This window comes from Symphalangus syndactylus, chromosome 10, assembly GCF_028878055.3.
Source record: "Symphalangus syndactylus isolate Jambi chromosome 10, NHGRI_mSymSyn1-v2.1_pri, whole genome shotgun sequence".
NCBI classification, from domain to species: Eukaryota; Metazoa; Chordata; class Mammalia; order Primates; family Hylobatidae; genus Symphalangus; species Symphalangus syndactylus.
Genome location: NC_072432.2, coordinates 115,087,501 through 115,115,118, shown reverse-complemented (window position 1 = coordinate 115,115,118; position 27,618 = coordinate 115,087,501). Strand labels below are relative to the sequence as shown.

The 27,618-nt window shown below is 54.9% G+C and overlaps 2 protein-coding genes across 24 annotated transcripts in view; both read right to left on the bottom strand.

Moving 5' to 3' along the window:
• Positions 1-1,160: 1,160 nt before the first annotated feature.
• Positions 1,161-16,448, bottom strand: FHIP2B (FHF complex subunit HOOK interacting protein 2B). 6 transcript variants are annotated; one of them, XR_008660535.2, is made up of 18 exons: positions 16,280-16,448; positions 10,938-11,016; positions 8,943-9,115; positions 7,902-8,006; positions 7,683-7,805; positions 7,212-7,454; positions 6,903-7,099; positions 6,499-6,607; positions 6,190-6,266; positions 5,662-5,851; positions 4,810-4,955; positions 4,577-4,705; positions 4,024-4,114; positions 3,703-3,846; positions 3,236-3,376; positions 2,922-3,022; positions 2,378-2,770; positions 1,161-1,595 (listed from the first exon to the last, which is right to left on the bottom strand). XR_008660535.2 is itself a non-coding variant. In XM_055295601.2 (17 exons), the coding sequence occupies exons 1-17, from the start codon at positions 16,322-16,324 to the stop codon at positions 2,632-2,634; spliced, it is 2,232 nt and encodes a 743-aa protein (XP_055151576.1). In that variant the 5' UTR covers positions 16,325-16,448; the 3' UTR covers positions 1,161-2,631. The 6 variants fall into 6 exon arrangements, 3 of the variants coding, with proteins under 3 accessions (XP_055151576.1, XP_063467493.1, XP_055151575.1); XR_008660536.2 differs by having other exon boundaries at positions 1,161-1,470; XR_008660537.2 differs by having other exon boundaries at positions 6,903-7,096.
• A 5,799-nt stretch (positions 16,449-22,247) lies between these two features.
• The window catches only part of DMTN (dematin actin binding protein), a 28,415-nt gene continuing 23,044 nt past the window's right edge, over positions 22,248-27,618 (bottom strand). For 9 of the 18 annotated variants that reach the window (XM_055295568.2, XM_055295572.2, XM_055295576.2 and 6 more), the window contains 6 exons: positions 24,518-24,582; positions 24,302-24,350; positions 24,137-24,144; positions 23,892-23,957; positions 23,569-23,649; positions 22,248-23,416 (listed from right to left, as the gene is read on the bottom strand). In XM_055295568.2, coding sequence (XP_055151543.1) covers positions 23,303-23,416; positions 23,569-23,649; positions 23,892-23,957; positions 24,137-24,144; positions 24,302-24,350; positions 24,518-24,582 — 383 coding nt within the window. In that variant the 3' untranslated portion in view covers positions 22,248-23,302. Of the gene's footprint in view, positions 23,417-23,568; positions 23,650-23,891; positions 23,958-24,136; positions 24,145-24,284; positions 24,351-24,517; positions 24,583-27,618 lie in introns of all 18 variants that reach the window. The other 9 variants (XM_055295573.2, XM_055295582.2, XM_055295585.2 and 6 more) reach the window with 2 other exon arrangements.

Below are 27,618 nucleotides of genomic sequence, written 5' to 3'. Positions count from 1 at the left end.
ACTTCTCTCAGTGTCTAAGGGACCCACCGGCCCATATCCAGTCAGCCAGGCAATGTTTGGCTATTTGCCCCCATTATTTAGCTTAGTAGTTTTCAACCCTGGGCACACATTAGGGTCACCTGGTTTTTTTTTTTTTTTCCCGCTCAGATAGAGTCTTGCTCTGTCACCCAGGCTGGAGTGGAGTGGTGTGATCCTGGCTCACTGCAGCCTTGACTTCCCAGGCTTGAGTGACAAGTGATTCTCCTGCCTCAGCCTCCCAAGTAGCTGGAACCACAGGTGCATTTTTAAGCTTTTAGTAGAGATGGGGTTCTCGCTATGTTGCCAAGGCTGGTCTCGAACTTCTGTCCTCAAGTGATCCTCCCGCCTCAGCCTCCCAAAGGGATCATAGGTGTGAGCCACCACGCATAGGTGTGAGCCACCTGGAGAGCTTTAACTCTGGGCCCACCCCCAGCAACAATAATTTAACTGGTGATGGGGCACTGGGCACTGGGATTTTAAAAAGCCACCCAGTGATCAACACGAGTTGAGAGCCAACATCTGCCTCCTTTTCCTCCAAGTTCTCAGCCTGCCTCCCGCAGTCTCTTGGGGACCCCCTCAGAGGATCCCCCACCCCTCCACACACATCTGAGGACAAAGGGTTTATTTATTTATGTCTTAACTTTTCTTTTTCCCTGAGGACACACCTGTGAATTTTTTTTTTTTTTTTGAGAGACAGGGTCACACTCTGTTGCCCAGGCTGGAGTGCAGTGGTGCAATCAGCTCATTGCAGCCTTGAACTTAAAGACAAGGTTTTAAATATCAGGCCTACTTTACAACTAAAACAGGCATACAACACGCAGCATAAACACACCCAAATGAGACTTGCACACAGATGCTCCCACGTGGTCCATTCCCTCACGGTGTCTCCGGGGCGGGCAGGCTCTCAGCTGCAGGTCAGCCCAGCAGAAGTGGCACTGCTCCACCAAGAGTCTGGCTCCTGGCAGGCACTGAGGATCAGCAGATCTGCACTGCCAGAGCCTGTCTGTTTACCGCCCACCCCACCTCCCTGCTCCAGCGCTAGAAAAAGAATTTGTCTTCCTTGGGGAGGAAGATGGGCCCGAATTAGCAGTGGAGTCCTGGGCAGAAGGAGGGGAAACCTGGCCAAGAACAGAGCCACCGTGTCCACGCAATCACACCATTTATTGCTGTGCTGTCCGGGGAAGACACCAAAAAGACGCCAAAGTGCATTGAGGAGAGGGGAGGGTCTGTGACTCCCAAACCCTCGAATATTTTATGAATCAAAGAGTCCAGACGCAGTTCATCCACGGAGATCTGCGCCCCGTCCACACCAACACCCACATTTGTGCACCCACATGCGCACAGTGCTCTTCAGAGTGGCGAGGTCCTCCCCCGTGGGGAGGAATGTGGGAGAGGCAGAGGTCACTGAGTTTCCTCGTTTCGTGTCACCTCTTGGCAACCTGTGCCTGGCTTCTAGAAGCGGCATGGGCAAGAAAAGGAAGCAAAAGAGGCTCTGGCCTGCTCCTCCTTGCCCAGGAGCAAAGCCAGCAACTGTGTAGTCCCGCTGTGAGGTAATGCCTGGCGCCGCCCGTGTATTCCTGCAGGTCAAGACAGATTCGGGCCGGGTGGGGTGGCAGCCCAGCCACGGAGGGCATGCAGGGAGAACACCACCAGGACTGGCTGCCTGGGCCGCAGCCACTCCCCGCCAGGCTCAGGGGCCTGGAGTCAGGGGGCGTCCTGCCCTTATCTGTCCCCTGAGCTCCCTGGCTCCCCAGAAGGGTCTCCTATCAAGAACACTGGGCCCTGGGCAGAAGGGAGGGCAAGGCCCGGCCTCCCCTGGTCTCTGACCTCTCTGCCCAGGTGCTGTGGACCTGCTGAGACGGGTTCAGAAGGCGCCAGAGAGGAACCAGCTGGACCTGAGCCTGGCTCCCGGGCCCACTCCCCTCCTGGCTGCAGCTGCACCAAGGTTCTCATTAGCAGCGGCCCCCGCCTGGGTGCGGAACATGCTTTGGGCATTTGCCATGAGGCGGCTGGGAGTTTTGCAACAGTTTCCAGGGGAGCAGAGCAGGAAGAGGGGCTTCCCCGACGATCCCATTCACTGCTCCTTCTCCATGGGCCAAGCCATGTAGGCAGGGGACAAAATGTCAGGTCTCAGCAGCTCCCATGGTACCTAATGTGACACAGACAAGGCTCCAGGCCCCATCTCACTGGTCTGGGCTCCCGACCAGTCTCTGTTGTCCCAGTGAACAGATAGAGAGGTGGAGGCTCACTCCCCATCTTGCCCCTGGAGTTGAGTCACAGGCTTGGCCCTGGCCACAAATGGCCAGTACAGAAGGGGCCAGGCACACAGCACATGAGGGTCTGGGGTCTGGGTGCTCACCTGGCTGTCACCCAAGCTCCTCCAAGAAGGCCCCAAGGACCTTGCTGCCTGGAAAGCCATCTGTTTGGCTCCTTGGCACCTGGCATGCCCATTCCCTGAAACCCAGTCTGGTGTGGTCAACATGCCGCAGTCTCCTTGAGTGAGCCTGGGAGCAGAAGCCCCATCCCAGGAGGGGAGTGTGGTGGCAGTGCCAGGCAGGAGGCAGCTCTGGGACAGAGGTGTGGACAGGAGTCTCCCACCGCCCTGGTCCTGGCTCAGACCTGCCCTTCCGGGGCTGGGGAGACGTTCTGGCGAGGATCATGTGGGGGAAACTTGACGAAGGCAATGGCAGCCAGCTCCTTGCAGAACTCCTCCAGCACCACCACGCCCTGGAGGAGGGTCTGGTGGTCCAGCCTGAGGGGAGATGGCACAGGGGGCATGGCTGGGTGGGGGCAGGACTGTGCCCAGCATCCACGAGGCTTGACCCTGTGGCCAGCCACCTCTCCTCCAGAGGTGCTTTCCACCCTCCCACCCCCAGGTTTTACCTGGCACCCTTGGTACTCACTGCTCCCCAGGAGCCTGGCCCGTCAACTGCTTGCGCACCAGGAGCAGCTTGCCTGGGAACTGGGGTACCCTCTGGATTCTCTGCATCAAGTCCCCGATCACCTACAGCGGGAACCACGGGGGACTCAGATGGGGCCAGCAACACCAGTGAGTCCCCTGGCCCTGCCACACCATGCAGAGCATGGGAGACTGTGCTTTCCCTGGCACTGGCAAGGGTGCCCACCCCTCCAGCCCCCAACCACCTGCCCCGTTCTCTTTCCCTGCTGTCCCCTCCACCCCCACTGGGCACACTCCCTTGGGCCAAGGCGTCCTCACCCTCACCAACACAGAGAATAGGCTCCTGCAGCCAGGGGCCAGGCTGATGTACGGATCCAGCAGGTACTCATGAATATGGGGGTGGGGGAAGAGGGCAAGCCGGGACAGGACCGAGGTCACCTGCAGGTTCAGGCTGTATGGCTGTCGGAACATGGTGGACAGAACCGAGGCTGGCAAGGCTGGTGAGCATTTTTGCACTCCCCCAGCAAGGTGCCTGGCCAGTATGAACGTGTGTGGGGGTGGGAGGCTCAAATGATGTGTGTGTGTCATGGATTCCATGGGGCTGAGGGCCAGAACGTGTTAGGACGTGTGGAGCAGGAGTGAGACGGGGCTTCCCATCTGGGGAAAGGACAGGGGTGGCACCAAAGAACCAAAGCGGAGGCAACCGTGTGGCCAGCCTCTCTCTGCTCTTGAAGGACCCCAGGGGCACCAGCCTGGAGTTCTCCTGGCCCGGGCCCACTGGCTACCTGATCCAGAATCCGGGACATGCGGTCAAACAGCACTCGAAGGAAGTGGCCCTCGAAGAAAGGTCGCTCGGGCTCATGGGGGTCCAAAGGTGTGGGGGTCAGAGGCCAGCCCCAGGAGGCGACGCGGGAGCTGCACTCCTGGAACTGAGAGAGGCGGGAGAGTAGAGGCAGCAGGCCTGGGGACTGGGAACCAGCAGACAGGGCCCCACGCAGGAGGGATGGGCTGGGGTCCTCGGGCAGATGAGAGAGGGGGAACCCAGAGCTTATCATCCAGTTGTTCTGAAGGACAGGAAGTGGGAGCTGGTAGCAAGAGCCACTCACCAGGCCATAAGCATCGTGGACATATGTGTCATAGCCCGTCTCCTCCAGGAAGGCAGAGGTCTTGGCTTCCTCGGGGACCAGGCACAGGAAACTGAGAGATAGAAGCCGGTGTGGAGGCGCTCCCGGCTCACCCTGTTCTCCCCTGCTTGTGGGACCCCATCTACCTCCCTGACCCCAGGGCTGTGGCCAAAGAAAGAGTAAAACTCAGCCCAGGCACGATGGCTCGTGTCTGTAATCCCAGCACTTTGGGAAGCCGAGGTGGGCGGATCACCTGAGGTCAGGAGTTCGAGACCAGCCTGGCCAACATGGGGAAACCCCGTCTCTACTAAAAATATAAAAATTAGCTGGGTGTGGTGGTGCATGTCTGTAATCCCAGGTACTCGGGAGGCTGAGGCACAGGAATCGCTTGGATCCGGAACCCGGGAAGTGGAGGCTGCAGTGAGCCGAGATTGTGGCACTGCACTCCAGCCTGGGTGACAGAGACTGTATCTCAAAAAAAAAAAAAAAAAAGAGTAAAACTCAAGTGGTTCAGACTGCCTAACTTGCTCCCCACCTATTGACGATCTCGGTCACTGCTGTTTTGCCATCGTAACTGGTGGCAGGAGCTAGGCGAGGCTTTGTGCGAGGTTGAAAGCCGGAATCCAGGAAGCTGTCGGTAAAGTAGGGGTCTTCCTCCAGATCTCTGTGGCCAGGGCAGAGCAGAGCGGCACCAATGAATGAATGGACAGAGTGAGCGTGCGAGTGCTAAGGGCTGGGCTGGGTCCAAAGGGCGCCGGTTTCACTTACAGGGTGTCCTCATAGCTCTCAGGTTCTGGTGAGCCCCAGGCCACATAAGGGCGGCCCTCAAGGTTGCGCAGCACCAGGCTACGGATGATCCCCTCGTGGGGCTTCTGCAGCAGCTCCTCAAACAGCCGGAGTGTGGCGATGCTGATCTGGAGCAGGAAGGGGGTTGGCAGGATAGCCCCTTCCCCACCCAGCTCCCAGGGGTGCCTTGACATGGCTAACCCAGATAAGAAAAGGCCTCTAAGGCAGAGTCACCTCCCTTGGCTGCATGCTAAGGTGGCAGGTTTTGGGGGGAGTAGGGGGTGTGGGCCTAGGAATCAAGAAGTCTGGGTGGTCCTTGGTATGTGACTAATTTGATGTGCGATTTCAGGCAAGTCAATTCGCTTCTCTGTGCCTTACTTTCCATGTCTGAGAAATGGGAGTACCAACCTTGCCTACCTCACGGAGTAAGTGTTAGCCCTCCAGCGAGCCAAGTGTGCATTATAAAATACTGTAAAAAATAAGCTGGGCTCAGTGGCTCAGGCCTGCAGTCCCAGTACTTTAGGAGGCTGAGGTGAGAGGATCGCTTGAGGCCACGAGTTGGAAACTGCAGTGAGTTATGATCACACCACTGCACTCCAGGGCCTGGGTGATACAGCAATACCCTGTCTCTTTAAAAAAAAAAAAAAAAAAAAAAAAAAAAAAGTATATGATCATAGAAAATTAGTGTGTGACAAAAGTGGCTCGGAAGTGTTTTGCAGTTCAGTGTCTCAAAGGTGGAGTCAGCTGGGAACACTAATGAAATGGGAAGAGTGGTCAGGAAATCCCTCTGGCAGGGGTGGTGAGAGGAACAGAGATGGAGGTCCCCCGCTGTACCTCATCGGAGAGGTGGTCACAGTGCCTGATGAGATGAGCATACAGGGCGCAGGGGTTGTCCCCGGGGGCTTCAGGGTGCCGGTCTGTGCCCAGGAGGAAAGCCACGGCCTCCCGCAGCAGCGCAGGGGAGCGGAGCTGGATCAGCATGGCTGTGAGGAGGGCGGTGGAGGTCAGGATGCTCTGCTCAGACCTACGGGAAGAGGGCACCTTAGCCAGGCCTGGTGTGTGCAGACAGCACATGAGTGCGGGTGGCAGAACCCTTCCTGCTTGCCTATCTTTGGCTGGTATGTCTGTGGTCACTTGCCCATCCCTGCTGAGGTTCTGCAGGGAACGGTAGGAGGCCTTTGTTTAGCCCACGTAGCTCAGAGCCATGTGCACATCACGGGGCAGGCCTGGCAAACATCACCCAATGGGGTCCACAGATGGGATTCTGGTCAAGAAGGTGTCTGACCTTAGGGACAGGACGAGGCTGGGTGGGGCAGGCGATTTGCTGTACGCCAGTCATGCCTGAGGGAACTAGACACTTACACGTGCAGAAGCTGGGGCTGCAGGGTCTCCACGAAGAACTTCTCAGCCACAGCCTTCGCCAAGGTGTCCGCAACCACCTGGGTGCCAGAGAGCATGTCGTCAACGTGTTTTGCCCTCATCACAATTCCAGCTGAGAAATAACCATGTCCTTGCACACTGCCTGATGCCACAGGAGAGGGTCCCGGCCTGCCTGGGGCCCCGCCTAGTTCCTGGACTCCATGTTTCCATGTCCCTGCTCCACTCAGTTCTCGAGATGGAGATGGTACAGGGAATAGCGTGAGAGCCCGGCCTCCACCCACCCCTGCTCACCGTGTGTGCCTCTGTGATAAGGTGGTCGCAGTAATCAAACCAGCCCAAGAAGGCAGCCAAGGCCTCCTTGCCAGGGAAGGAAGCCTCGTCAGACGGGGCACTGGGTAACCTGAAGGAAGAGGGGAGTGAAGTCTCAGAGAGTGGAGGAGGAGCTTCAAGGTCTTCCTCAATGTCTACGGAAACTGGGCCCCTCCCCTCTCCTGTGGAACCTCTGTGGCTGGAGATCAGTTATCTTGGGGGTTTTATGGACAGAGGCAGCAAGAGCAGTGCTTCCCTGGAGGGTGAGAAGGCCCCTGGGGATCAGCTGTAGCCTTGGGGAGAGGGTGGCCAGCACGGGTCCCTAGCAACGTGGAACACCAGGGGAGCTGGCCACCAAAGACAGGCAGGGCTGCCTGGGCACCCACCTCCAGCTGATGCCTTCTAAGGCGGCAATGTCTGCGGGGTCCAGGAAGACAGGCATGGACCGGTACAGCTGGCAGAGGTGCCGGACGATCGCAGGGCAGCAGGCACTGCTCTGTACCAGGTAGGTGGCGGCTGCTGGGGAGGCCATGCTCAGCAGGAGCAGCAGGTTCTCCTGGGCCTTCAAGGCCACCCGACTCTTCTAGGGGATGAGGATACGACTTCAGGGACATGCATGTGAGCCCCCAAATCACCCCCCGGCCATCGACCCACCCTTCCCCCACCCCCACCCTCTCCATCTCTGCTGCCAGCACCTTGCTCTGGCACAGCCCAAGCAGGGAGGTGATCAGGTTGCTCTCTGTGGTCCCACCGTCCAGCTCCTCGGTCTCAGCAGGCATGTGGCTGTTCAAGGCCTGGGCCCCACAGGACTCCTCGTCCAGCTGGGGCCTGGCAGGAGCACCATCGTGGAAGCAGTCCTTGTCCCTGTGGCTGGCTGTGTCCTTAGGCAGGGCAGTGGGTTCTCCGCATGCCTTCTTCCTACCTACAATCTTTTTACCCTGCAAAGAGGGTGAGATGAAGCCAGGCCTGGTGGGGACCACTTCCCAGGGTCCCCCACTGGGACCGCAGTGTGGGCTGCCAGCAGTGCGTCGGCCTGGAGCTGGAGGGGAAGCTGCCTGCGTGCCTCCCGGGTACCTGCTCTCTGCTTCTGCCTCCTCAGGAGGGCCGAGGGGGCTTGCCCTGGGGTTCCGGGCCCTCCCGCTCCTGTTCCCGATCGGAGTGCTCACTTCCAGGATGTAGGCGAGCAGCTCTGGGTCCTGCTGGATCTTGGAGCAGAGGACGGTGGTGAATTGCACCTCCTCCTTTTCTGTAATGGATCCGGGAGCAGTCCCACCAAGTCGGAGGAGTTTCTGGAAGAGCAGCAGGACAGAAACAGAGGGGAGAGGGGTGGCAGGGGAGAGAGGGGGCTTCACGCCCAGACACCCCTTGGCTTCCGGGTCTCTCACCTGCACAGGTCTGTGGACGCTGAGGTAATGCAGCAGGGGGTGCTGCACCTGTGCCAGAACCTTGCTGAAGAACTGGAACACCTGCTGCCGCATGCCTGGGGGGTACTGAGGCCAGGGACAGAGTGCCTGTCAGAGCCGTGTCCCCTGCCTGCTGCATGCCTGGGGGTACTGAGGCCAGGGACAGAGCGCCTGTCAAAGCCATGTCCCCTGCCTGCCGCATGCCTGGGGGGTACTGAGGCCAGGGACAGAGCGCCTGTCAGAGCTGTGTCCCCCACCTGGAACGCTGCACCCCCAGAAAGCCCCAGGCTCAACTCCTCCCTCAGTCCCAGCTCAGAGGGCCCGTTCTCACAGGCCTGCTTCCCTTGCCACGTTGTTCAAAACTGGCCTTCCTGGCACTCACAACCCCTTTTCCTGCGTCACTTTACTCCATGACTGGGTCATTATTGACCCATCACGGGATGGTCCTGCCTTTCCCACTAGGATTCTTGTCGAGTTTTCTTTCCTTTTTTTAAGAGACAGTGTCTTGCTCTGCCTCCTAGGCAGGAGTGCAGTTGCACGATCACAGTTCACTGCAGCCTCCATCTCCTGGGCTCAAGCAATCCACCCACCTCGGCCTCCCACGTAGCTGAGGCTACAGGCGTGCATCACCATGCCTGGCTCTTGTCAGTCTGAATCCCTGCTGTGTCCCCAGCATCTAGAGCAGAGCCTGGCACATGGCAGGCCCATCTTTGTGGAGTGAACTGGGAACAGGAGTGCTGGGATGGTGGAGTGTTCTAAGTGAGACAGCCACAGTGCCCGTCCTGTTTGCTCCTCTCTCCCCAACTGCCACTTTCAGTGTCAGGACTGGGAAGAGCACAGGCAGAAAGGCCTGGAATCCAGGGAGCCCCAGGCTGCCCACTGCCCACTTCAGCCTGGCCCAGCGCGCAGAGGGCCTCCCACCTCGGCCTGGCCCAGCGCGCAGAGGGCCTCCCACCTCGGCCTGGCCCAGCGCGCAGAGGGCCTCCCACCTCGGCCTGGCCCACCGCGCAGAGGGCCTCCCACCTCGGCCTTGCCCAGCGCGCAGAGAGTCTCCAGGATCTTGTGCTGCAGCAGGTACTCCAGACAGGGCCCTGCCTCACCCGCGGCCGCCTGCTGCTGCTCTTCATACACCAGGATGTCCAGCATCTGCTTCAGCCGCCAGGGAATGTCTGTCTTCTTGGCGGGGGTGTTTTCATCTAATGATGTTTGGGAAACAAGGGTGAGTAGGGTGAAGAGGGGCACCCTGGCTTGAAAATTTCACCCTCTCCTGCCAAAGCCCAGAAAGGAGAGGTCCTGTCTGGGAGAGGTGGGGGAAGAGAGCTGCTGGCAACTGGGAAATGGAAGTTTACAGTGGATGCCTCAATATTTAAGAAGACAAAAGTCCTTCCAGGCTCAGGACACAGTCCTCTGAGAACGCATGCATGCCCAGCACTTTATCAGGGGGCAGCAGCATCGGTTTCCTTCAAACCCCGGGATGGGTACAGAGACAGGGACACGTGGTCCTGGGCCCACAGAAGGCTGCTGTCAGCTCCCAGCCTGAGTGAGACGCTGTGGGCTCAGGGCTCTTGTCACATAACTTAGAAGCTGTAATTCCAGCAGCTGCCTGAGAGAGAACCTCCTGGGGCCTCCCCCACTGACACTCAGAGAAGGCAAGCCTCTGTTTTTCACAAAGCAGAAAAAAACATCTGTGCCACCACCTTCAGGTCTGACCCAGTCCTGCTCCCTGTACCAACGCCCTGACAGGGAAACTACTTAGTGGGGGCTTTTGCAGTCAGAGTCTCAGTGTGTGTTTTAAAGAAAGTTGTGGTGCTTCAGGACTGGCCTTGGAGCACCCTCTAGCTTTCCTTTAAGGAACAGGAGCTTGAGTAGGGCGGCCTGCCCCACGCACTTCCAACCCTTCTTCTGGTCTAGGGACCATTCTGGAAATGAAAGGGCTGGATGGGGGAAGCCCCAGGTGAATTTCAGCCAGTTCTGATCTGATCTTACTCAGTTGGTGGACTGAGGCTCTCCTTCAAGAGATCTTTAACCTGAAGAGATGGTTCAGAACCAGGGGTGTGCTTCCCCCCTACCAGGGAACATGAGGCAATGTCTGGAGACCTTCCTGGTTGTTCCAATTCAGGGCTGGGGTGTGCTACTGGCACCTAGTGGGTAGAGGCCAGAATTGCTGCTGCACATCCCACACCGCCCAGGACAGCCCCACGCAGGGAAGGCTCCAGGTCCAATGCCAACTGTGCCAAGATTGAGAAACCTGGTCTAGTAGAACCCTCAGAGGGTCCCGCAGATTTCTGAATTCCCTAGGCTGGCCCGGGCTGGAAAGAAAGCCTGTAGGAAAGGTGTGGGCTGGGATCAAGCCCCAGTCTGAACTCCAGGAAGAGAAAAGCGAGGGATGCAGGATATGGTTACCTGGCAACCAGTCTGTATCCACCCATGGCAGAATCATGACTGCGGAGCAGCCACTCAGATGCCATCCCCTCAGTGAGCGGTCCTGATGGGACCAGGTGCCAAGGCTTTGACTCTCTGGGGTGTCAGCTTGGAGAGAGGGACCCAGGCATGTTACCCACCTTGGTTTTCGTTCTCCTCCTACGCCAGATCTCTACAAGGAAAATGCCCCTAAGTTGGCTCAGAGGAAAGGGGAATTTATTAAACTCTTTTCTTTTGATCGTTAAGCCCTAGGCACAAGCACTTGGGGCCTGAAGGTCTGGAGCTGGAAGCTGGGGTAAGTGCAGCCACATCTTCCTTGCAGAGTCAGGCCAGTGAGACCCCCAACCAGGCTACTCCTTCCTCACACAGCCCCTTTCCAAAAGGTCAGGGTGGGACCGGCAGCTAAATCATCAGGAGTGGAGTGGCCCAGGGCTCTGGGTCTTCTGTCTGTCTGGTTCTCTGTCTCCATGAACTCGGCTCCAATTCTGAACGACTGGGCATGTTACCTTTCCCAGGACACCTGAATGGTGACACTCTGCACACTCTTTCCTCCCCGTTCCCTCCAGGGTCCCTGGGCTGGGGAGGGCCAGGCCGCACCTGTGCTCTCGATGTAGTAGTGCGTGATGCCCTTCCAGTGCTCCACGAAGGCCTGCAGCAGGTCAATGCTGGGCTCGCGCTGCGGAGAGGGCAGAGACACGACCTTAGTGGGGGCCACAAAGGCCAGGGAGCCCCTGCCCTCATGGGAACAGACATTCCATGCTGAGTGTCAGGTTCATGCTAGGCCTCCGCATGAGGAGGCACCCAGCTCCCTGGCTTTCAAAGGGAGGAATAACACATTTCCTCCAGGACACACTGGCACCTTGCCAAGGATCTCCTGACAGGCACTTCTCCCTAGATACCCCTCCCTCCTGGAAATGCTGTTTTCTTGCTGTATGTCACAATCCTGTCCTGTCTCTGTCCTGGAGGTGCTAAGAACGTTGCTGGGGGAAACAGACACAGATTATTTCAACACAGCATGGTTACGCTACAATAGAGGCACATAGAGGAACACAGGAGCGCAGTCCCCCAAAGAAAAGCAATATGATACAGATCGAAAATGTGGCAAAGGCCAGCGGCTCACGCCTGTAAGCCCAACACGTTGTGAGGCAAAGGTGGGCAGACGGCTTGAGTCCAGGAGTTTAAGACCAGCCTTGGCAACATGATGAAGCTCTGTCTCTATAAACAATTTAAAAACTAGCAGGATGTGGTGGTGTGTGCCTATAGTCCCAGCTACTTGGGAGGCTGGGGTGCGAGGATCACCTGGGCCCAGGGAGGTCAAGGCTTCAGTGAATTGTGATCGCACCGCTGCACTCCAGCCTAGGTGACAAGGTGAGACCCTATCTCAAAAAAAAAAAAAAAAAGACAAAGCTTTCCCGTTCTTCTCAATCTGAGAGTCTATGAAAATCTGTTCAAGATCACCACAGGCTCTGTTCAGCCTGATGGGTGGGTGACATTAGCATGATATTAACAAAGTGCCCACCACAGGCTCTGTTCAGCCTGATGGGTGGGTGACATTAGCATGATATTAACAAAGTGCCCACCACAGGCTCTGTTCAGCCTGATGGGTGGGTAACATTAGCATGATATTAACAAAGTGCCATCTTTATAACATGCTTTCATCTTGTGTCCAAAGCCTGAGCCTGCACAACCCCAACTCCTTAGCCAGTGCTGCTCTCGTTTGCTCCTCTACCGGCTCCTTCTATCAAGCCTTGGAAAATTCTGGTTCTGTTCTGGGGAAGCCCCTACCCTCCCCCTTTTCCATAAGCACTCTCTCCATCTCTACACCATAGCTAATACTGGCCTTGCACTGAGAACAACCACTTTCCCTGAAAACTTCTCAAAAAACAAACAAACAAAAAACCATTCCTTCGCTTTTCTTGCAGAGTAAATGTTTTCAGGAAAAAAAGAAAGAATTCTAATCATCCCTCCCCACAGCTGTGCATTTCTGCCTGTAGGTCTTTGCTGGGGCCACTCCTCTGCCCAAGGTGCTCTGTATCCCGCTAACTTGTCTGGATCCTGAGAGTCCCCAGTGAGGTTCAGTCCCCAGCAGCTCCACTAAGCCCTCTCCAGTGTCCCTGCCTGCCCACACCTCTGATCTCACACTTTACTGCACCACAGAGCTGAGTAGCCACTCATGAAATCATTCTTTCATTCCAAGCGCCCACTATGTACAAGACACTATGCTAGATGCCACAAGCAACATGATGATGACTAACACCCAGTCTTCGAGAAACGTGCCATGGAGAAGACGATATAAAACCGCACTGAGTAACGAAGCTACAAGGAAGTAGTGTGAGGCCGCAGGAGAGGCGGAAAGTAGTGACCTCTCAGAAAAACAGGGGTAACTTCTAACAGGCTGGAACAGGGAAGGCTTTACCAAGATCACATCTCAACTAAAACCTGAAGAATTGGGTCAATATCAACAAGAGAAGGAAAGACAGTCCCTGCAGAAGGAACTCTGCAAAGTGTGTCTGGGGAAGGGTTGGGCTGGCGAGACTTTGGAGTCTCTAATGCCAAGCCAAGAAGTCTCAATCATTTTTTGCAGGCAGCATGGAGCAGGTCAATGACAGCTTTTTTTTTTTTCTTTTGAGACAGAGTCTCAAAAAAAAAAAGTCTCACCGTCACCCAGGCTAGAGTGCAGTGGCACCATCTCAGCTCACTATAACCTCCGCCTCCCGGGTTCAAGTGATTCTCCTGCCTCCCAAGTTGCTGGGATTACAGACGTGTGCCACCATGCCTGGCTGATTTTTGTATTTTTAGTAGAGACGGGGTTTCACCATGTTGGCCAGGCTGGTATCGAACTCCTGACCTCAAATGGTCCGCCCGCCTGGGCCTCCCAAAGTGCTGGGATTACAGGCGTGAGCCACCATACCCGGCCATTGGCACCTTCTGAGCAGTGTTTTCGGAAGATTCATCTGGCAGTTGACCTTGGGAGAGGAGGTAAAGGCAGGAAGAATATGCTTAGAAGGCCACTGCAACATGGGGAGGGAGGGATGACATTCAGAGAACTGGAAACTCCCCTTGGTCCACAGGACATCTTGTCTTCTTTCAAAGCTAGTTGGTAGGGGCTATGACCCTTCTCAAAAGTAGCACCACCCACAGTTATTCCAAATATTCCATCCCTGTGGAGTAACCGCATCTCACTACATTCCATGTGACAGTGCCTGCTGTGCTGAGCAGCTGTCTCTTCTGCTAGACGATGAGCTCCCTGAGAGCCAGGGTTCTGTGTTTTACAGCTAGCCTGCCCTCAGTGGGCTCAGCACATAGTGAATACCCATGAATATTTACCAAATATCTCAGGAAACTCCTGGAGACATTCTTTCCCTAGTTCCTTGTTTTAGAAAGTCCTCTGGCCCTTCACCAGCCCTACAATTATCTCATAATTTCTGTGATGGGGTCTCCTTTAGCCTCAAAATTGGCTTATAGTCTTTGAAAACCTTGAGCTGGGCTTTAACCAAAAAGAACACTCCAATACGGCAGGAGACACAGGAGAGGCAGGTTAACCAGCACAGGCCATTAGAGAGCTGGTGACACAGGTGTGTGATCTTTACCTGACTCCATGACCGGCTATGGTAACTCCAAACCAAAGGCACCAGACCCAACAATTTCTCTTTAAAGACATTATTAGTGGCCGGATGTGGTGGTAGCTCACACCTGTAATCCCAGCACTTTGGGAGGCCGAGGCAGGTGGATCACTTACGGTCAGGAGTTCGAGACCAGCCTGGCCAACATGGCGAAACCTTGTCTCTACTAAAATTACAAATATTAGCTGGGCGTGGTGGTGCAGGCCTGTAGTCCCAGCTACTCAGGAGGCTGAGGCAGGAGAACCACCTGAGGTGGAGGTTGCAGTCAGCTGAGATCGCCCCACTGCACTCCAGCCGGGGTGATAGAGGAAGACTCCATCTTAAAAAAAAAAAAAAAAAGAGCTGTAATGATTCCTAATCTGTTGGATCAGAAGAGGGCGGGGAGTAGCAGTCTTCCTCCTCAATGAGGAATCAGTTGACTTACTAGAATCACACTTGGTGACCGAGGCTTGGGAAAGACCTAGACTGGCAACCTGGGGGTAGAGCAGAAAAGAGGAATTCCCATCTCCCTGTAGGGCCAGCCACACCTCCCGGACATAGCCTATATGGTCAATACTAAAGGGCCCAGAAGATCACCTGCCTAAAAAGATCTCCCTCCACTGCCAAAACCTCCTCCTGCCACTAATGCCTGTATTTCCATCATTGGAAGCCTTAGAATTTGACTCCTAGCTGGGTGCAGTGGCTCATGCCTGTCATCCCAGCACTTTGGGAGGCTAAGATGGGTGGATCGCTTGAGGCCAGGAGTTCAAGACCAGCCTGGGCAACATGATAAAACCCTGTCTCTACAAAAAATACAAAAATTAGCCTGGCGGTGCCGCACGCCTGTAGTCCCAGCTACTCAGGAGGCTGAGGTGGGAGGATTGCTTGAGCCCAAGAGGTGGAGGCTGCAATAAGCGGAGATCGCACCACTGTACTCTAGCCTGGGCTCAGAAATAAATAAATAAATAAATAAATAAATAAATAAATAAATAATAAAAAGAAAGAAATTCACTCCTCAGGACGGAGGAACTGTCTGGCCTGTCTCACCTCCTATAAATGGAGTGTTCCCCAGAGGTATTAATTAGTTTATCAGATCACTTTTGAAGATGACAGCCGTTTTGACTGGGGATGGGGGAAGGGGAGGAAAAATCATTTTGGAACCCTCTCTACCTGGATGCCCCAAGGCCCTGGACCTGGGTCAACAGCAGGGCTGGGAAGGTGGAGGAAGTCATAGTTTCTGACTTTCTTCCCAAGTTTGCCTAAGGCAAACTTCTTTCAACAGGAGCTCCCAAGAGGGTTGGGGAGGAGGTGGTGGTGAGGAAGGAGGGTGAAACCCAAGGCTTTCTCTCCTGAGAAAATCTGATACTCCACTCATCAATTGGGGGAAGATTTACACTAGGAGGCAGAAGTATTGTTGACTTTACAGACAGCTTCTTGGCAGAGTTACTTTCAACAGCGGGTACCCCCCCACCCTACCGGGAATACCCTCACCCTTCCTACACAGCACTACATCTTGCTGAACGAACCCTAGTAGTAGGCTGCCTGCCAGCCCGCAGTCCCAACAAAAAATGGCAAAAACACAAACTCTGACGGCATGTGAAACATCAATGGACTCTCCTCCCCACACAGGGCCACCCAGGCCCCACCACGCGCGGCCTGTCCCTAACTCAAAGTCAATTTGGCTTGTGAGAGGTCACAGCCACGCTGGAAACATCTGCACCCAACAGAAAGCGATTTCCCCGGCTGGGCGCCCACCAGCCTGCCCCGGGTCTTTACCCTTCGTGGGGTCTTGGACCGGCAGGGCCTGCACTTCCCACGTCCCGGGGTGACAGGAAGGGCGTCCTGCACCCCAACAAGGTCCTGGAGTTGTCTGGGAGATCAGACCGAGGGGAAGGGGCGGCGATTTTTTCAAGCCCAGGGGAGGCGGCGGGGTGGAGCGGAGGAAGGAGGCAGGTCCACCGGGACTGCGGGGAGGCGGCCTAGGGCCCCGGGGGGCAGGAAACACCCCAAGGGGTGACAGGGAGCGTCCCGGCGGAGGCGAGTTCGGGAATTGGGAGAGACTCCGGGGCGAGGACGCACAGACAGGAAGCGACGCGGGAGCAGGCCGGGGAGGCGGGGCGGTCGGGAGGAGTCTGGGAGCGGGACTTGGAAGAGCGAGGGGAAGCGGGGTGCGGCCGGCGAGAGGAGGCCGAGGAAGGGGCGCCGCGGCCCGGGGGTCCCTGCCCGAGGGGGCCCGCGCCCGCCCGCCCTCCTGCCGGCCGCGCCCGGCTCCGCGCCCGCCCAGCCCGGCCTAGGCCCGCGAACCCCGGCGGCCCGGCCCGGCCCTCCCGGCCTCACCGCCCCCACAGCTTCCTGCAGCAGCGCCCCGAGCCGGCTCAGCATGATGGCGCCCGGCCCCCGGCTCCCGGGAGAAAGCGGCGGCGACAGCGCTCTCGGCGGAGGAGGCAGCCCCGTGCCCCGGCGGCCCCGGCGCGGCGAGGGAGGCGGGGCCCGGCCGCTCCGCCCCTTCCCGGCCCGGCTGCGTGGCGCTGGCTAACCCCGGCTGGGGGCGCCCTGATGGGCTGGGAACCGCCAGCGGTGGGCCCTGAGAGTTGGCTGGGAGGTGTTTGTTTTTTTTTCTTTCCTTTCTTTCGAGACAGGGTCTCGCTCGGTCGCCCAGGCTGGAGTGTAGTGGCGCGATCTCCGCTCATTGCAGCCTCCAACTCCTGGACTCATGCGATCCTCCAACCTCGGCCTTCAGAGTAGCTGGGTCCATAGGCGCGCGCCACCACGCCCGGCCAATTGTTTTTTTTGTTTTGTTTTGTTTACTGGGAGGAGAGGTCTCACTGTGCTGCCTAGGCTGATCGCGAGCTCCTGGCCTCAAGCGACCCTCTCGCCAGGGCCTCCTGAGTAGCTGGGATTAAGGCAGGAGCTAAGGGAGGTGTTTTCGAAGAGGAATTACAATTCCTCTTGAAGTCTCAGGCAGCCCCAGGCACATGGGCTGATGAGCTCCTGAAATGTGCTGGTCCCAACCAAGATGTGCTGTGCCAAGCACACCCCGATTTGGAAGATACAGTAAGAAACGAAAGAATGTGAAACTGCACTAACCATGGCTTATATTGATTACATATTGAAATGACTGTTAGGTGTGTTGGGTTAAATAACGTACATTGTTAAAATTAATTTCACGTGTTGCTTTTTACTTTTTTGACATGGCTATCAGAAAATGTTTATGGGCTGTGGGCGGTGGCTCACACCTGTAATCCTAGCACTTTGGGAGGCCAGGAGTTTGAGACCAGCCTGGCCAACATGGTGAAAACCCGTGTCTACTAAAAATACAAAAAAATTAGCCAAGCGTGGCGGTACGTGGAGGCTAAGGTGGGATTATCACTTGAACCTGGGAGGCGGAGGTTGCAGTGAGCCAAGATCGTGCCAATGCACTCCAGCCCGGGCAACAGAGTGAGACCCTGTCTCAAAAAAAAAAAAAAAAAAAAAAAAATTCTGCAGCTGAGTGTGGTGGCTCAGGCCTGAAATCCTAGCAGTTTAAGGAGGCCAAGGCTGTTGACCAGCCTGGGCAACATACCAAGATCCTGTCTTGACAAAAAATAAAAATAAAAAATAACCAGGTGTGGTGGTATGCGCCTGTAGTCCAAGCTACTCGGGAGGCTGAGGTGGGAGGAGGATCACTTGAACTCAGGAATTCAAGGCTGCAATAAGCTATGATCGTGCCACTGCAGTCCAGACTGGGTGACAGCAAGATAATGTCTCTCTAAAATATCAAACAAAACAAAACAAAACAGTGTCTCTGCTAATAACTGACATCATATTGTGTCCGGAATTGGTGGGTTCTTGGTCTCACCGACTTCAAGAATGAAGCCACAGACCCTCGCGGTGAGTTACAGTTCTTAAAGGCGGCCTGTCCGGAGTTTGTTCCTTGTGATGTTCAGATGCGTTTGGAGTTTCTTTGTTCTGGTGGGTTCGTGGTCTCGCTGGCTCAGGAGTGAAGCTGCAGACCTTCAAGGTGAGTGTTACAGCTCTTAAGGTGGCGCGTCTGGAGTTATTCGTTCCTACCGATGGGCTCGTGGTCTCACTGGCTTTAGGAGTGAAGCTGCAGACCTTCGCGGTGAGTGTTACAGCTCACAAAAGCAGTGTTCAGTTAAAGAGTCGGCAGTAGCAGGAGTTATTGCAAAGAGCGAAAGAACAAAGCTCCCAAGGCATGGAAGTGTACCCGAGCGGGTTGCCGCTGCTGCCTCGGGCAGCCTGCTTTTATTCTCTTATCTGGCCCCACCCACGTCTTGCTGATTGGTAGAGCCCAGTGGTCTGTTTTGACAGGGCGCTGATTGGTGCGTTTACAATCCCTGAGCTAGACATAAAGGTTCTCCACATCCCCATCAGATCAGTTAGATACAGAGTATCGACATAAAGGTTCTCCAAGGCCCCACCAGAGCAGCTAGATACAGAGTGTCGATTGGTGCACTCACAAACCTTGAGCTAGACACACAGTGCTGATTGGTGTGTTTATAACCTTGAGCTAGATACAGAGTGCTGATTGGTATATTTATAATCCCTGAGCTAGACATAAAGGTTCTCCACGTCTCCACCAGACTCAGGAGCCCAGCTGGCTTCACCCAGTAGATCCTGCACCAGGGCTGCAGGTGGAGCTGCCTGCCAGTCCCGTGCCGTATGCTCACACTCCTCAGCCCTTGGGTGGTCGATGGGACTGGGCGCCGTGGAGCAGGGGGTGGCGCTCATCGGGGAGGCTAAGGCTGCACAGGAGCCCATGGAGGCGGGGGAAGGCTCAGGCATGGCAGGCTGCAGTCCCGAGGCCTGCCCCGTGGGAAGGCAGCTAAGGCCTGGCCAGAAATCAAGCGCAGCACAGGTGGGCTGGCCCTGCTGGGGGACCCAGTACACCCTCCACAGCCACTGGCCTGGGTGCTAAGTCCCTCATTGCCCGGGGCCGGCAGGGCCGGCCAGCTGCTCCGAGTGCAGGCCCTCCAAGCCCACGCCCACCCGGAACTCCAGCTGGCCCGCAAGCGCCGCACGCAGCCCCGGTTCCCGTTCGCGCCTCTCCCTCCACACCTCCCTGCAAGCTGAGGGAGCCGGCTCCCGCCTTGGCCAACCAGAAAGGGGCTCCCACAGTGCAGCAGTGGGCTGAAGGGCTCCTCAAGTGCCGCCAAAGTGGGAGCCCAGGCAGAGGCGGCGCCGAGAGCGAGCGAGGGCTGTGAGGACTGCCAGCACGCTGTCACCTCTCAATACGACGAGAGGGAAAGGAATCAGTTTCCCTCGGGAAGGAAGAATAGCCCCTGTCAGAATTATAGAACCTAGAGTTTTGGGGTCTCGGGCTTCACAGGACCTGCCTCACCTTTTAGGACCCATTCCCCAGTGGGGCTGAGGCACAGGAAATGCTGACCTGCCCAGAGTGGGCTCTGTGCTGTGATGTGGAGCCTGCAGTCCAGACTCTGAGCCAGGGTGGCCAGTGTCTGGGCCTCAGGCCCTAAGGAGGGCCAGAGTTCGGCCAAGCCCAGGCTGAATGAGAATTGATTGGGACCTCAGTTCTCTGACAGGTGGGAGTTCCAGTCCAGTCTCTGCAGATTTCCAGGCCCACCTCCTCACAGGTAAAGGATGCAGACTGGATAGGTCAAATCAGCTTGCTTCCCTTCATCATGTCTCAGAGGACACTAGGGGATAATGAAAGTACATCAGGAGTTCATAACCTTTTATTTGACTTAACTTTCTACATGTTATTTTAAAAATGCTAATAAAAGTCAGTGTACACACTACATGTATTATATTCCAGAAATATCAGAGACCATGATGTTTTATTAAATTCTGAGGCCAGGTTAGCCCATTTAGGGGAAGAACTTTGAATAAAGCCTCTCCTATCAGCTAAAATGAAGAGTTGAAGATGATTTCACGGTAAACTGGGTTTTACATATTCTTTTTTTTTTTTGAGAAGGAGTCTTGCTCTGTTGCCCAGGCTGGAGTGCAGTGGTACAATCTTGGCTCACTGTAAGCTCCGCCTCCTGGGTTCACGCCATTCTCCGGCCTCAGCCTCCCACATAGCTGGGACTACAGGCGCCTGCCACCACCCCCGGCTAATTTTTTGTATTTTTAGAGGAGACGGGATTTCACCATGTTAGCCAGGCTGGTCTCAAACTCCTGACCTCGGGTGATCCATCTGCCTTGGCCTCCCAAAGTGCTGGGATTACAGGCGTGAGCCACCGCGCCCAGGCTTTTTTTTTGTTTTTTCCATAGGTTATTGGAGAACAGGTGGTGTTTGGTTACATGAATAAGTTCTTCAGTGATGATTTGTGAGATTTTGGTACACCTATCACCTGAGCAGTATACACTGCACCCAATTTGTAGTCTTTTATCCCTCGCCCCTTTCCCACCCTTTCCCCCTGAGTCCCCAGAGTCCATCGTGGGTTGTTTGTTTGTTTGTGACAGAGTCTTGCTCTGTAGCCCAGGCTGGAGTGCAGTGGCACGATCTCGGCCTACTGCAACCTCTGCCTCCCAGGTTCAAGCGATTCTCATGCCTCAGCCTCCTGAGTAGCTCGGATTACAGGCGTGTGCCACCATGCCCACCTAATTTTTTGTATTTTTAGTAGAGACGGGGTTTCGCCATGTTGCCCAGGCTGGTCTGGAACTTCTGAGCTTAGGCAATCCTCCTGCCTCAGCCTCCCAAAGTGCTAGGATTACAGGCATAAGCCACTGCGCCTGGTCCATTGTGATGTTTTTATGCCTTTGTGCCCTCATAGCTTAGCTCCCACTTATAAGTGAGAGAGAACATATGATGTTTGGTTTTCCATTCCTGAGTTACTTCACTTAGAATAATAGTCTCCAGTGCCATCCAGGTTGCTGTAAATACCATTCATTCCTTTTTATGGCTGAGTAATATCCCATCATATATATGCTCTAAATTCTCATGAACTGAAAATCCTTTAGGACCTAGGGTCAAACCTGCCCGTACTACATACAGTTCCCAAACCCTGTCTCCAGCACCCCTTAGGGTTCAATGACCTTGACATTTTCCCAAACAGCCTGGGAGCTCTTTTTGGACAACGGGCATGCCAGCCTGGTCACTGCTGTGTTCCCCATGCTCACAGCAGGGTAAGCCTCCCAGCAGTTTCTGAATGCCTTGTATTGGGTATGTGTGCAGAGACTATTTCCTTCTGCCTCTCCTAGTCTGCCCTCCTCTGCTTCTCCTTCACAGACAACAGTACCTATTGGGAAAGTCCTAGAAACCTGAATCCTGTCACCATTCTCCACTCATTGGTTTCCTGTAGCTCTGGGCTTCAGAGGAAATGTCTCTGTCCCACCATTTTCTCATTTGCTAAGAAGATGACAGTGATCTGTTCTGTTGACTTCATAGGTTTGCTGAAGGGATAAAATGATGTTGTGGATGCAACAGAACTCCTACAATGTAAAATAATCGTTCATATTTGAGGGGTTCTTATCCACTTTGCTTATTTCAGCCACAGGGGCTAGGAACTCAACTAGGGGACTCAGGCTAGGCCCCAGCTCCAGTCTCAGGTTCACAAGTTGCACACCCTCCAACTCACCTGGTCCCTCTGACTGCATGCCTCTTCATGTGCCCATACATGGTTCTGCTCCAGCCAGGTGGGGCCGGCCCCTCCCCACATAAGCACCCACACCTGCAGGCAGTCCTCTTTCTGGTCTTTCTGTCAGATCCACAGCCCCTCTCCCACCCCGCACCCGCAACACGCAATTCCCTGTCTTTTCCCCTTGGGAGGCCTTACCAAGTCAACCAAGACCAGATTCCCATCTTCCTCCCTTGGCCTCCACTTGACTTGTCCTCCAACTGCCATTTCTCCATTCCTTAGTTTCCCCTGCCTGATTCCTGGCAATCAGCTCACCACACACTCACATCCTGCTGACCTTTTCTGTGTTTGGCCTCCCCATTGAACCATGAGCACCCTGCCCCTTGGGAGGGACAACCATGTCCGATGTTGAGCTTGGCCACCAAGGTGAGCACATCCGGATTTGGTGGAGGGCTGGGGCAGTCTTTCCTCCCAGCCAGTTCTCTACCAGGCTCCTCCCTGAGGTGTGAGTTCCCTCTGGCCCCAAACACAAGGGTTCCTGCCCCCATCACAGAGTCTCTGAAGGAGAGGCAGACAGGCCCCTGTCTAGACGGCCCCTGCTTCTGCGGCCTGGGCTTGGGGGAAGAGTACTGCAGGGCTGCATCTCCACCCCTCCAGCCCTAGGTGGCCTCTGCATTGGAACCCTTGCTCCCAGGGCTTCCCTCCGCCTGATATGGCTTGTCTCGTACACCCAGGTCTGGTGGCTCATAAGGAAAAGACAGATGTAGGGACCCAATGCAACCTTTTAATTCCAAGCAGAGTCCCCCTCCCCCAGCATGGTCACACACACAGTGGAAAGGGATGCCAGGGTCTGGGCAGGAGCAATACCCAGACCTGGGCAAAAATATAGATATTATATACATACGTGGACTGGAAAGAAGTCAAGCTGGGGGTGTAAGGTAGGGCAGGGGCAGGTGAGGAAAGCAGCTGGGGGGGCCCCAATAAATTACATTCTTGAGAGAGCATAGTGTGTGGGGGGGTACGTGGGTGTGGGTGAGAGCTGGTAGTCAGGACACTCCAAAATGTGCCAGGCCTGGCCTCTTGATGCCATCCAAGTGAGGCGGAAGGCCCAGCTCCTGCCCGGTGCCTGGCTTAGTGCTGGAATTCCCATTTCGTGGCCTGGAGGCAGTTGGAGGGCCAGGGTCGTGTGTAGGTGGCATCTCCACCCTAAGCCCAGGCTTCTGGGGAAGCCGCAGGGCTGGAGCAAAAGGCTTGGAAGCTCGGGGTTTGCGAGCGGAGGTCAGGGCAAGCTGAAGTCGGGGGGTGACCTCCCTGCCGGAGGCTGAGCTGGGGCCTGTTCCCACTAGAGTCAGAGGAGCAGGAGGCTGCAGTGCAGGAAAGCTGTCAGGAGTGAGTATAGGAGGGCTGGGTGGGTGACACGAGAGCCTGGAGCTCTTTCTGCCTGGCTGCTTCCCACACCTGCATCTTCCCTCCAGCTGTTCAAGACAGCCGACCGGCCTAACCACCAATGCCCCTCATTCCTCCTCACCCTCTGGGGTGAGAGGCGGGGAGAGGGCGCAAACATGCTGTATGCCGGAGCCCAGACTGGCTTTGCCCTGTGCAGGGAGGGCCAGGGATGACAGCAGGAGGCCCCCAGGCTTCTGAGGGGGAAGAAAGTCCGTAGCTCACTGCTGGGGACTGCAGAGGTTTTGGCCCCCTACTCTACCTGAGGAAAGGAGCCCACCCTACTTCCACCCCACCTCCTGCCCCTCCCAACCCGCTGGGGAAGAACCCTGAAGCAGCAGGGGTAAGGGGGCCGTCCCGGAGCAGGTGGGGGCCATCAGAAGAGAGAGGCCTTCTTCTTGAGCTCATTCCGCTTCCACAGAGCCAGCTTGCCAAACTCTTCAGGGGACATGGCAAATACCCTTGAGAAGTCCTCGGCAGACAGATGCCTCTACATGGGGGAATCGGTGCAGCTCAGCGTGGGGTGGGGGCTGTGCCCAGTGACCTAGGGGACACTCACTCAAAGAGGCCCCAGGTCTTCCCCCAGGCAAGAGAGTGCCCGTGGACAGTCCCGCACCCATCCAGGGCATCTTCCTTGCCTACCTCAAGCCGCATCCGATCCACCCCCGGTGGCAGCTTGGTTCGCCCCTTGTTGGTCACCACTAGCATTTCATAGGGATAGATCTGGGGGTGGGGGGAGGGGCAATCTTAGGCTCACAGAATGTCCTGTCCTTCGACTCCCTAGGCCCCCCACATCAACCTGCAGAGGCCACTGGGGTTCATGCCATCTTGCCCTCTGTCTCCCCCAGCTTCCCTGCCATCCCTCCCATCTTCAACACCAGGAAGACCCCGCAGTGCATTCCACTTGCCTGGCATCTCCCCAGCCTCCCGCCCCACTACAGGCGCTTGTGTCCCCTGCCCCTCACCTTCTGCTCCAGCACACAGGGCAGGGAGTTCCCCCGGTCCATCCTCCCCCTCTGGCCCTCTCCGTTCTGGGGAGACCAAAGCCGCAGTGAGCCAGAGCGGGGCAGGGAGACCTTCCCAGCCTTACCCCGGCTTCTTCTTCTTCTCCAGGCAACTCTGTGGCCCCACAACCCCCTTCCCCTGACATTTCCAGGCACCAGGACCCAGCTTCTGGTGCTCCGCCTGTTCCCCTCCAGGAGGCACTCACCTGCAGGCCTGCAGGAGAGAAGGGGCATGGGTCAGACGCAGCTCCGAGGTCAGCAGGCCAACACGTCTGACCTCACCAGACCCCTGCCCACAGCCCAGACCCCGGCTGCCCAGGGACCTGTGTAAGCCCATTCTCCAGATCCCAGCACCAGGCCCCACTTCTCACCTGGGCTTCCAGTCTCACTCCCCGATGGGCTGAACTCTGTGGACTGTAGCTAGAAAGGACACAAAGGAATCAGAGGCAGTCGGGGATATTCGCCTTTGGTCCCCTTCACTTTGGGGGTCTCCCCGCTCCCTGAGGGTGCCCAAGTGGCTCAGTCCCGCAGCACCCCACGTGCACGCTCTTCCCACGTAGTCTGTATCTCTGGTCCCAAGACCTTACCCGGCTCAGGGTAGTCCTGCCATAGGCGGGGAGAGAGGAAGATTTAGACGTTCCCTGGTGCAAGGCTGGAAGAGAGCAAAAGGTCCTGGGTTCAGTCCCTTTGGCCCTGACAGCCCTTCCTGAGAGAGCTCCCTCACTGGCCTTCCACAGCTGGGGCAGGGCAGGAAGGGTCATGCTGGGGGGAACCTGGCCGGCTTCTGCTAGCTCCCAGCTCCTACTGGTCACCTTCAGCAAGCAATACAGGGCTGGTGGTTCTCAGCTGTCTCTACCACCATCCTTTTTCTCTCCAACTAGAAGTGGCCCAAATATACAATTGGGCCCAATGCCTGATGTGAAAATTGAGTCAGCCAGAGCCAAGGCTCACATCAGAAAATGAACCTTTGGGATACACAAAGAAATCTAAAATCGAATCACAATAATTACATTATTATAATTTTGTTAACAACGTTAGTAATCATATCTATTTTTTTTTTGGCCAGGCGTGGTGGCTCATGCTTGTAATCCCAGCACTTTGGGAGGCCAAGGTGGGCAGATCACCTGAGGTTGGGAGTTCAAGACCAGCCTAACCAACAGGGAGAAACCCTGTCTCTATTAAAAAATACACCGCACCTGGCCAAAAATTTTTAATAGCGATAGGGTCTCACTATGTTGCCCAGGCTGAACCTGAGCTCCTGGACTCAAGTGATCCTCCTGCCTTTGCCTCCCAAGTACTGGAGCTACAGGCATGGGCCACCTGCTCAGCTAGTATTCATATTTGTTTGTTTGTTTGTTTGTTTATTTATTTTTGAGATAGGGTCTCAGTCTGTCACCCAGGCTGAAGTGCAGTGGTGTGATTATAGCTTTCTGCAGCCTCTACCTCCCAGGCTCAAGTGATTCTTCCATCTCAGCCTCCTCAGTAGCTGGGACTAGGGGCATGAGCCATCAAACCCAGCTAATACATATATATATATATATTGTTTTTTTTTTTTTTTTTTTTTTTGTAGAAACCAGGCCTCACTATGGTACCCAGGCTGGTCTTGAACTCCTGGGCTCAAGCAATCCTCCCACCTTGGCTTCCCAAAGTGCTGAGATTATAGGCGTGAGCCACTATGCTTGGCCTAGTAATCAAATTTTAAAAGTCTGACATTAGGCCGGGCAAAGCGTCTCACACCTGTAATCCCAGCACTCTGGGAGGCCGAGGTGGGTGGATCATGATATCAGGAAATCAAGACCATCCTGGCTAACATGGTGAAACCCAGTCTCTACTAAAAATACAAAAACTAGCTGGGCGTGGTGGCAGGCACCTGTAGTCCCAGCTACTTGGGAGGCTGAGGCAGGAGAATGGCGTGAACCTGGGAGGCGGAGCTTGCAGTGAGCCGAGATCACGTCACTGCACCAGCCTGGGTGATAGAGCGAGACTCCATCTCAAAAAAAAAAAACAAAAAAAAACAGTCTGACATTATACTACAGAAAGAGTCATGTTCTCAGCACTGTCACTGGGGATTGTACCAGCAGTCAACAACTTCACATCAGCATTACTGGATCTCAGTCTCAACTTGCACATTTAATAGGATCTCTAAATTTTGAAGTACTGCAGATTATAATTCAAGAAAATTTGTTTCCAGTAATATGTTTTCCTGGAAATAACTTTGTACCTAAGATCCTTAGCTTGAGGTGATCTCAAAATGCCTTCACCTCCAATTGCTCGAAATGACTGGCATCTATACCAACTGTTTCCACAAGCATTTTTGTATAAATAGTTAACCTCCATAGATTCAAAACTATGAGGAACTATCTTAATATATACATATATATATATATTTTTTGTTTTTTGATACGGAGTCTCGCTCTGTTGCCCAGGCTGGAGTGCAGTGGTACCATCTTGGCTCACCACAACCTCTGCCTCCCAGGCTCAGGTGATTCTCCTGCCTCAGCCTCCCGAGTAGCTGGGATTACAGGCACGTGCACCATGCCCAGCTAATTTTTGTATTTTTGTTAGAGACAGGGTTTCACCATGTTGGCCATGCTGGTCTTGAACTCCTGACGTCAGGTGATCCACCTGCCTCAGCCTCCCAAGGTGCTGGGATTACAGGCATCAGCCACTGCACCCAGCCTCTTCTTAAAATATTCTTATGAAATCTGTTGCTTGGAAGCATTCGACTACTGAGAACAAAACCTCATTTTTACCCCTAACACTTATTTTTATTTAGAAAATAGTTTTCACAATCACCATTCACTATTGAAGCGTTTCACTCTTACAATAATAAGTATACATTTATTCAACCGACTGATAGAATTTCAACCTTCAAACCCTGCATGAAGATTTTCCCCTCCGAATTACTTCTATTATAAAATGCTTACGTGTGTTCCAGAGCGACTATTCCAGTGTCACCATTTAATCAGAATGACATGCCTGTTCATGATTCTAGAATTCACGTTGTTTTAATATGACAGTAACCTATGCAGTCATGTGATCATTAATCACTCACAAGTTCAGGGACACCAAAGATGATCCGGAGGTAGGTGTCTGGCTATTCAACTTCACGAGGCCAAAATGGAAGTTAACAAGCTAATCTGGGCTGAATAGAAGATTCTGGCAGAACACTGACACTGAATCCAACCTTCACGCATCCTCTCTCCATATCATTCCTTAGGCCTTAGCTCTTTATTCCACATTCTCTAATAAACCTCTGTAGCTCTTCCCACCCACAGAGAGAGCATCCTGAGAGCCCTGGGGAACACTCAGATGTCCTAACCACATATTAACCTTGAGGTCCTTGAATTCCCCAGTTCCAGTGGTTTTCACCTCTGCTCCACATGAGATAACCCTTTCAAAGGGCCACACCCAGGATCTTGTCATCAGCCGCACCATGCTGCCTAGAAACTGTGAGCTTGGACCATTCACTTTGTGGCTTTGGCTCAGCTCCATTCCCACCACCCATGCCACCAACCTCGTGGAGAACTCCAGTTTCTTCATTCCCCTCCTACCGCCCCCCCCACCTCCCACCTTCTGTCACTAACTTCTCAGTTTCGGCTTTGTGTCTGGGCACAGCAACTACTTTCATCAGCTCCTCCACAGTGCAGCCTGGCCCCTCAGCACCTATCCTTACAAAACGCTAACC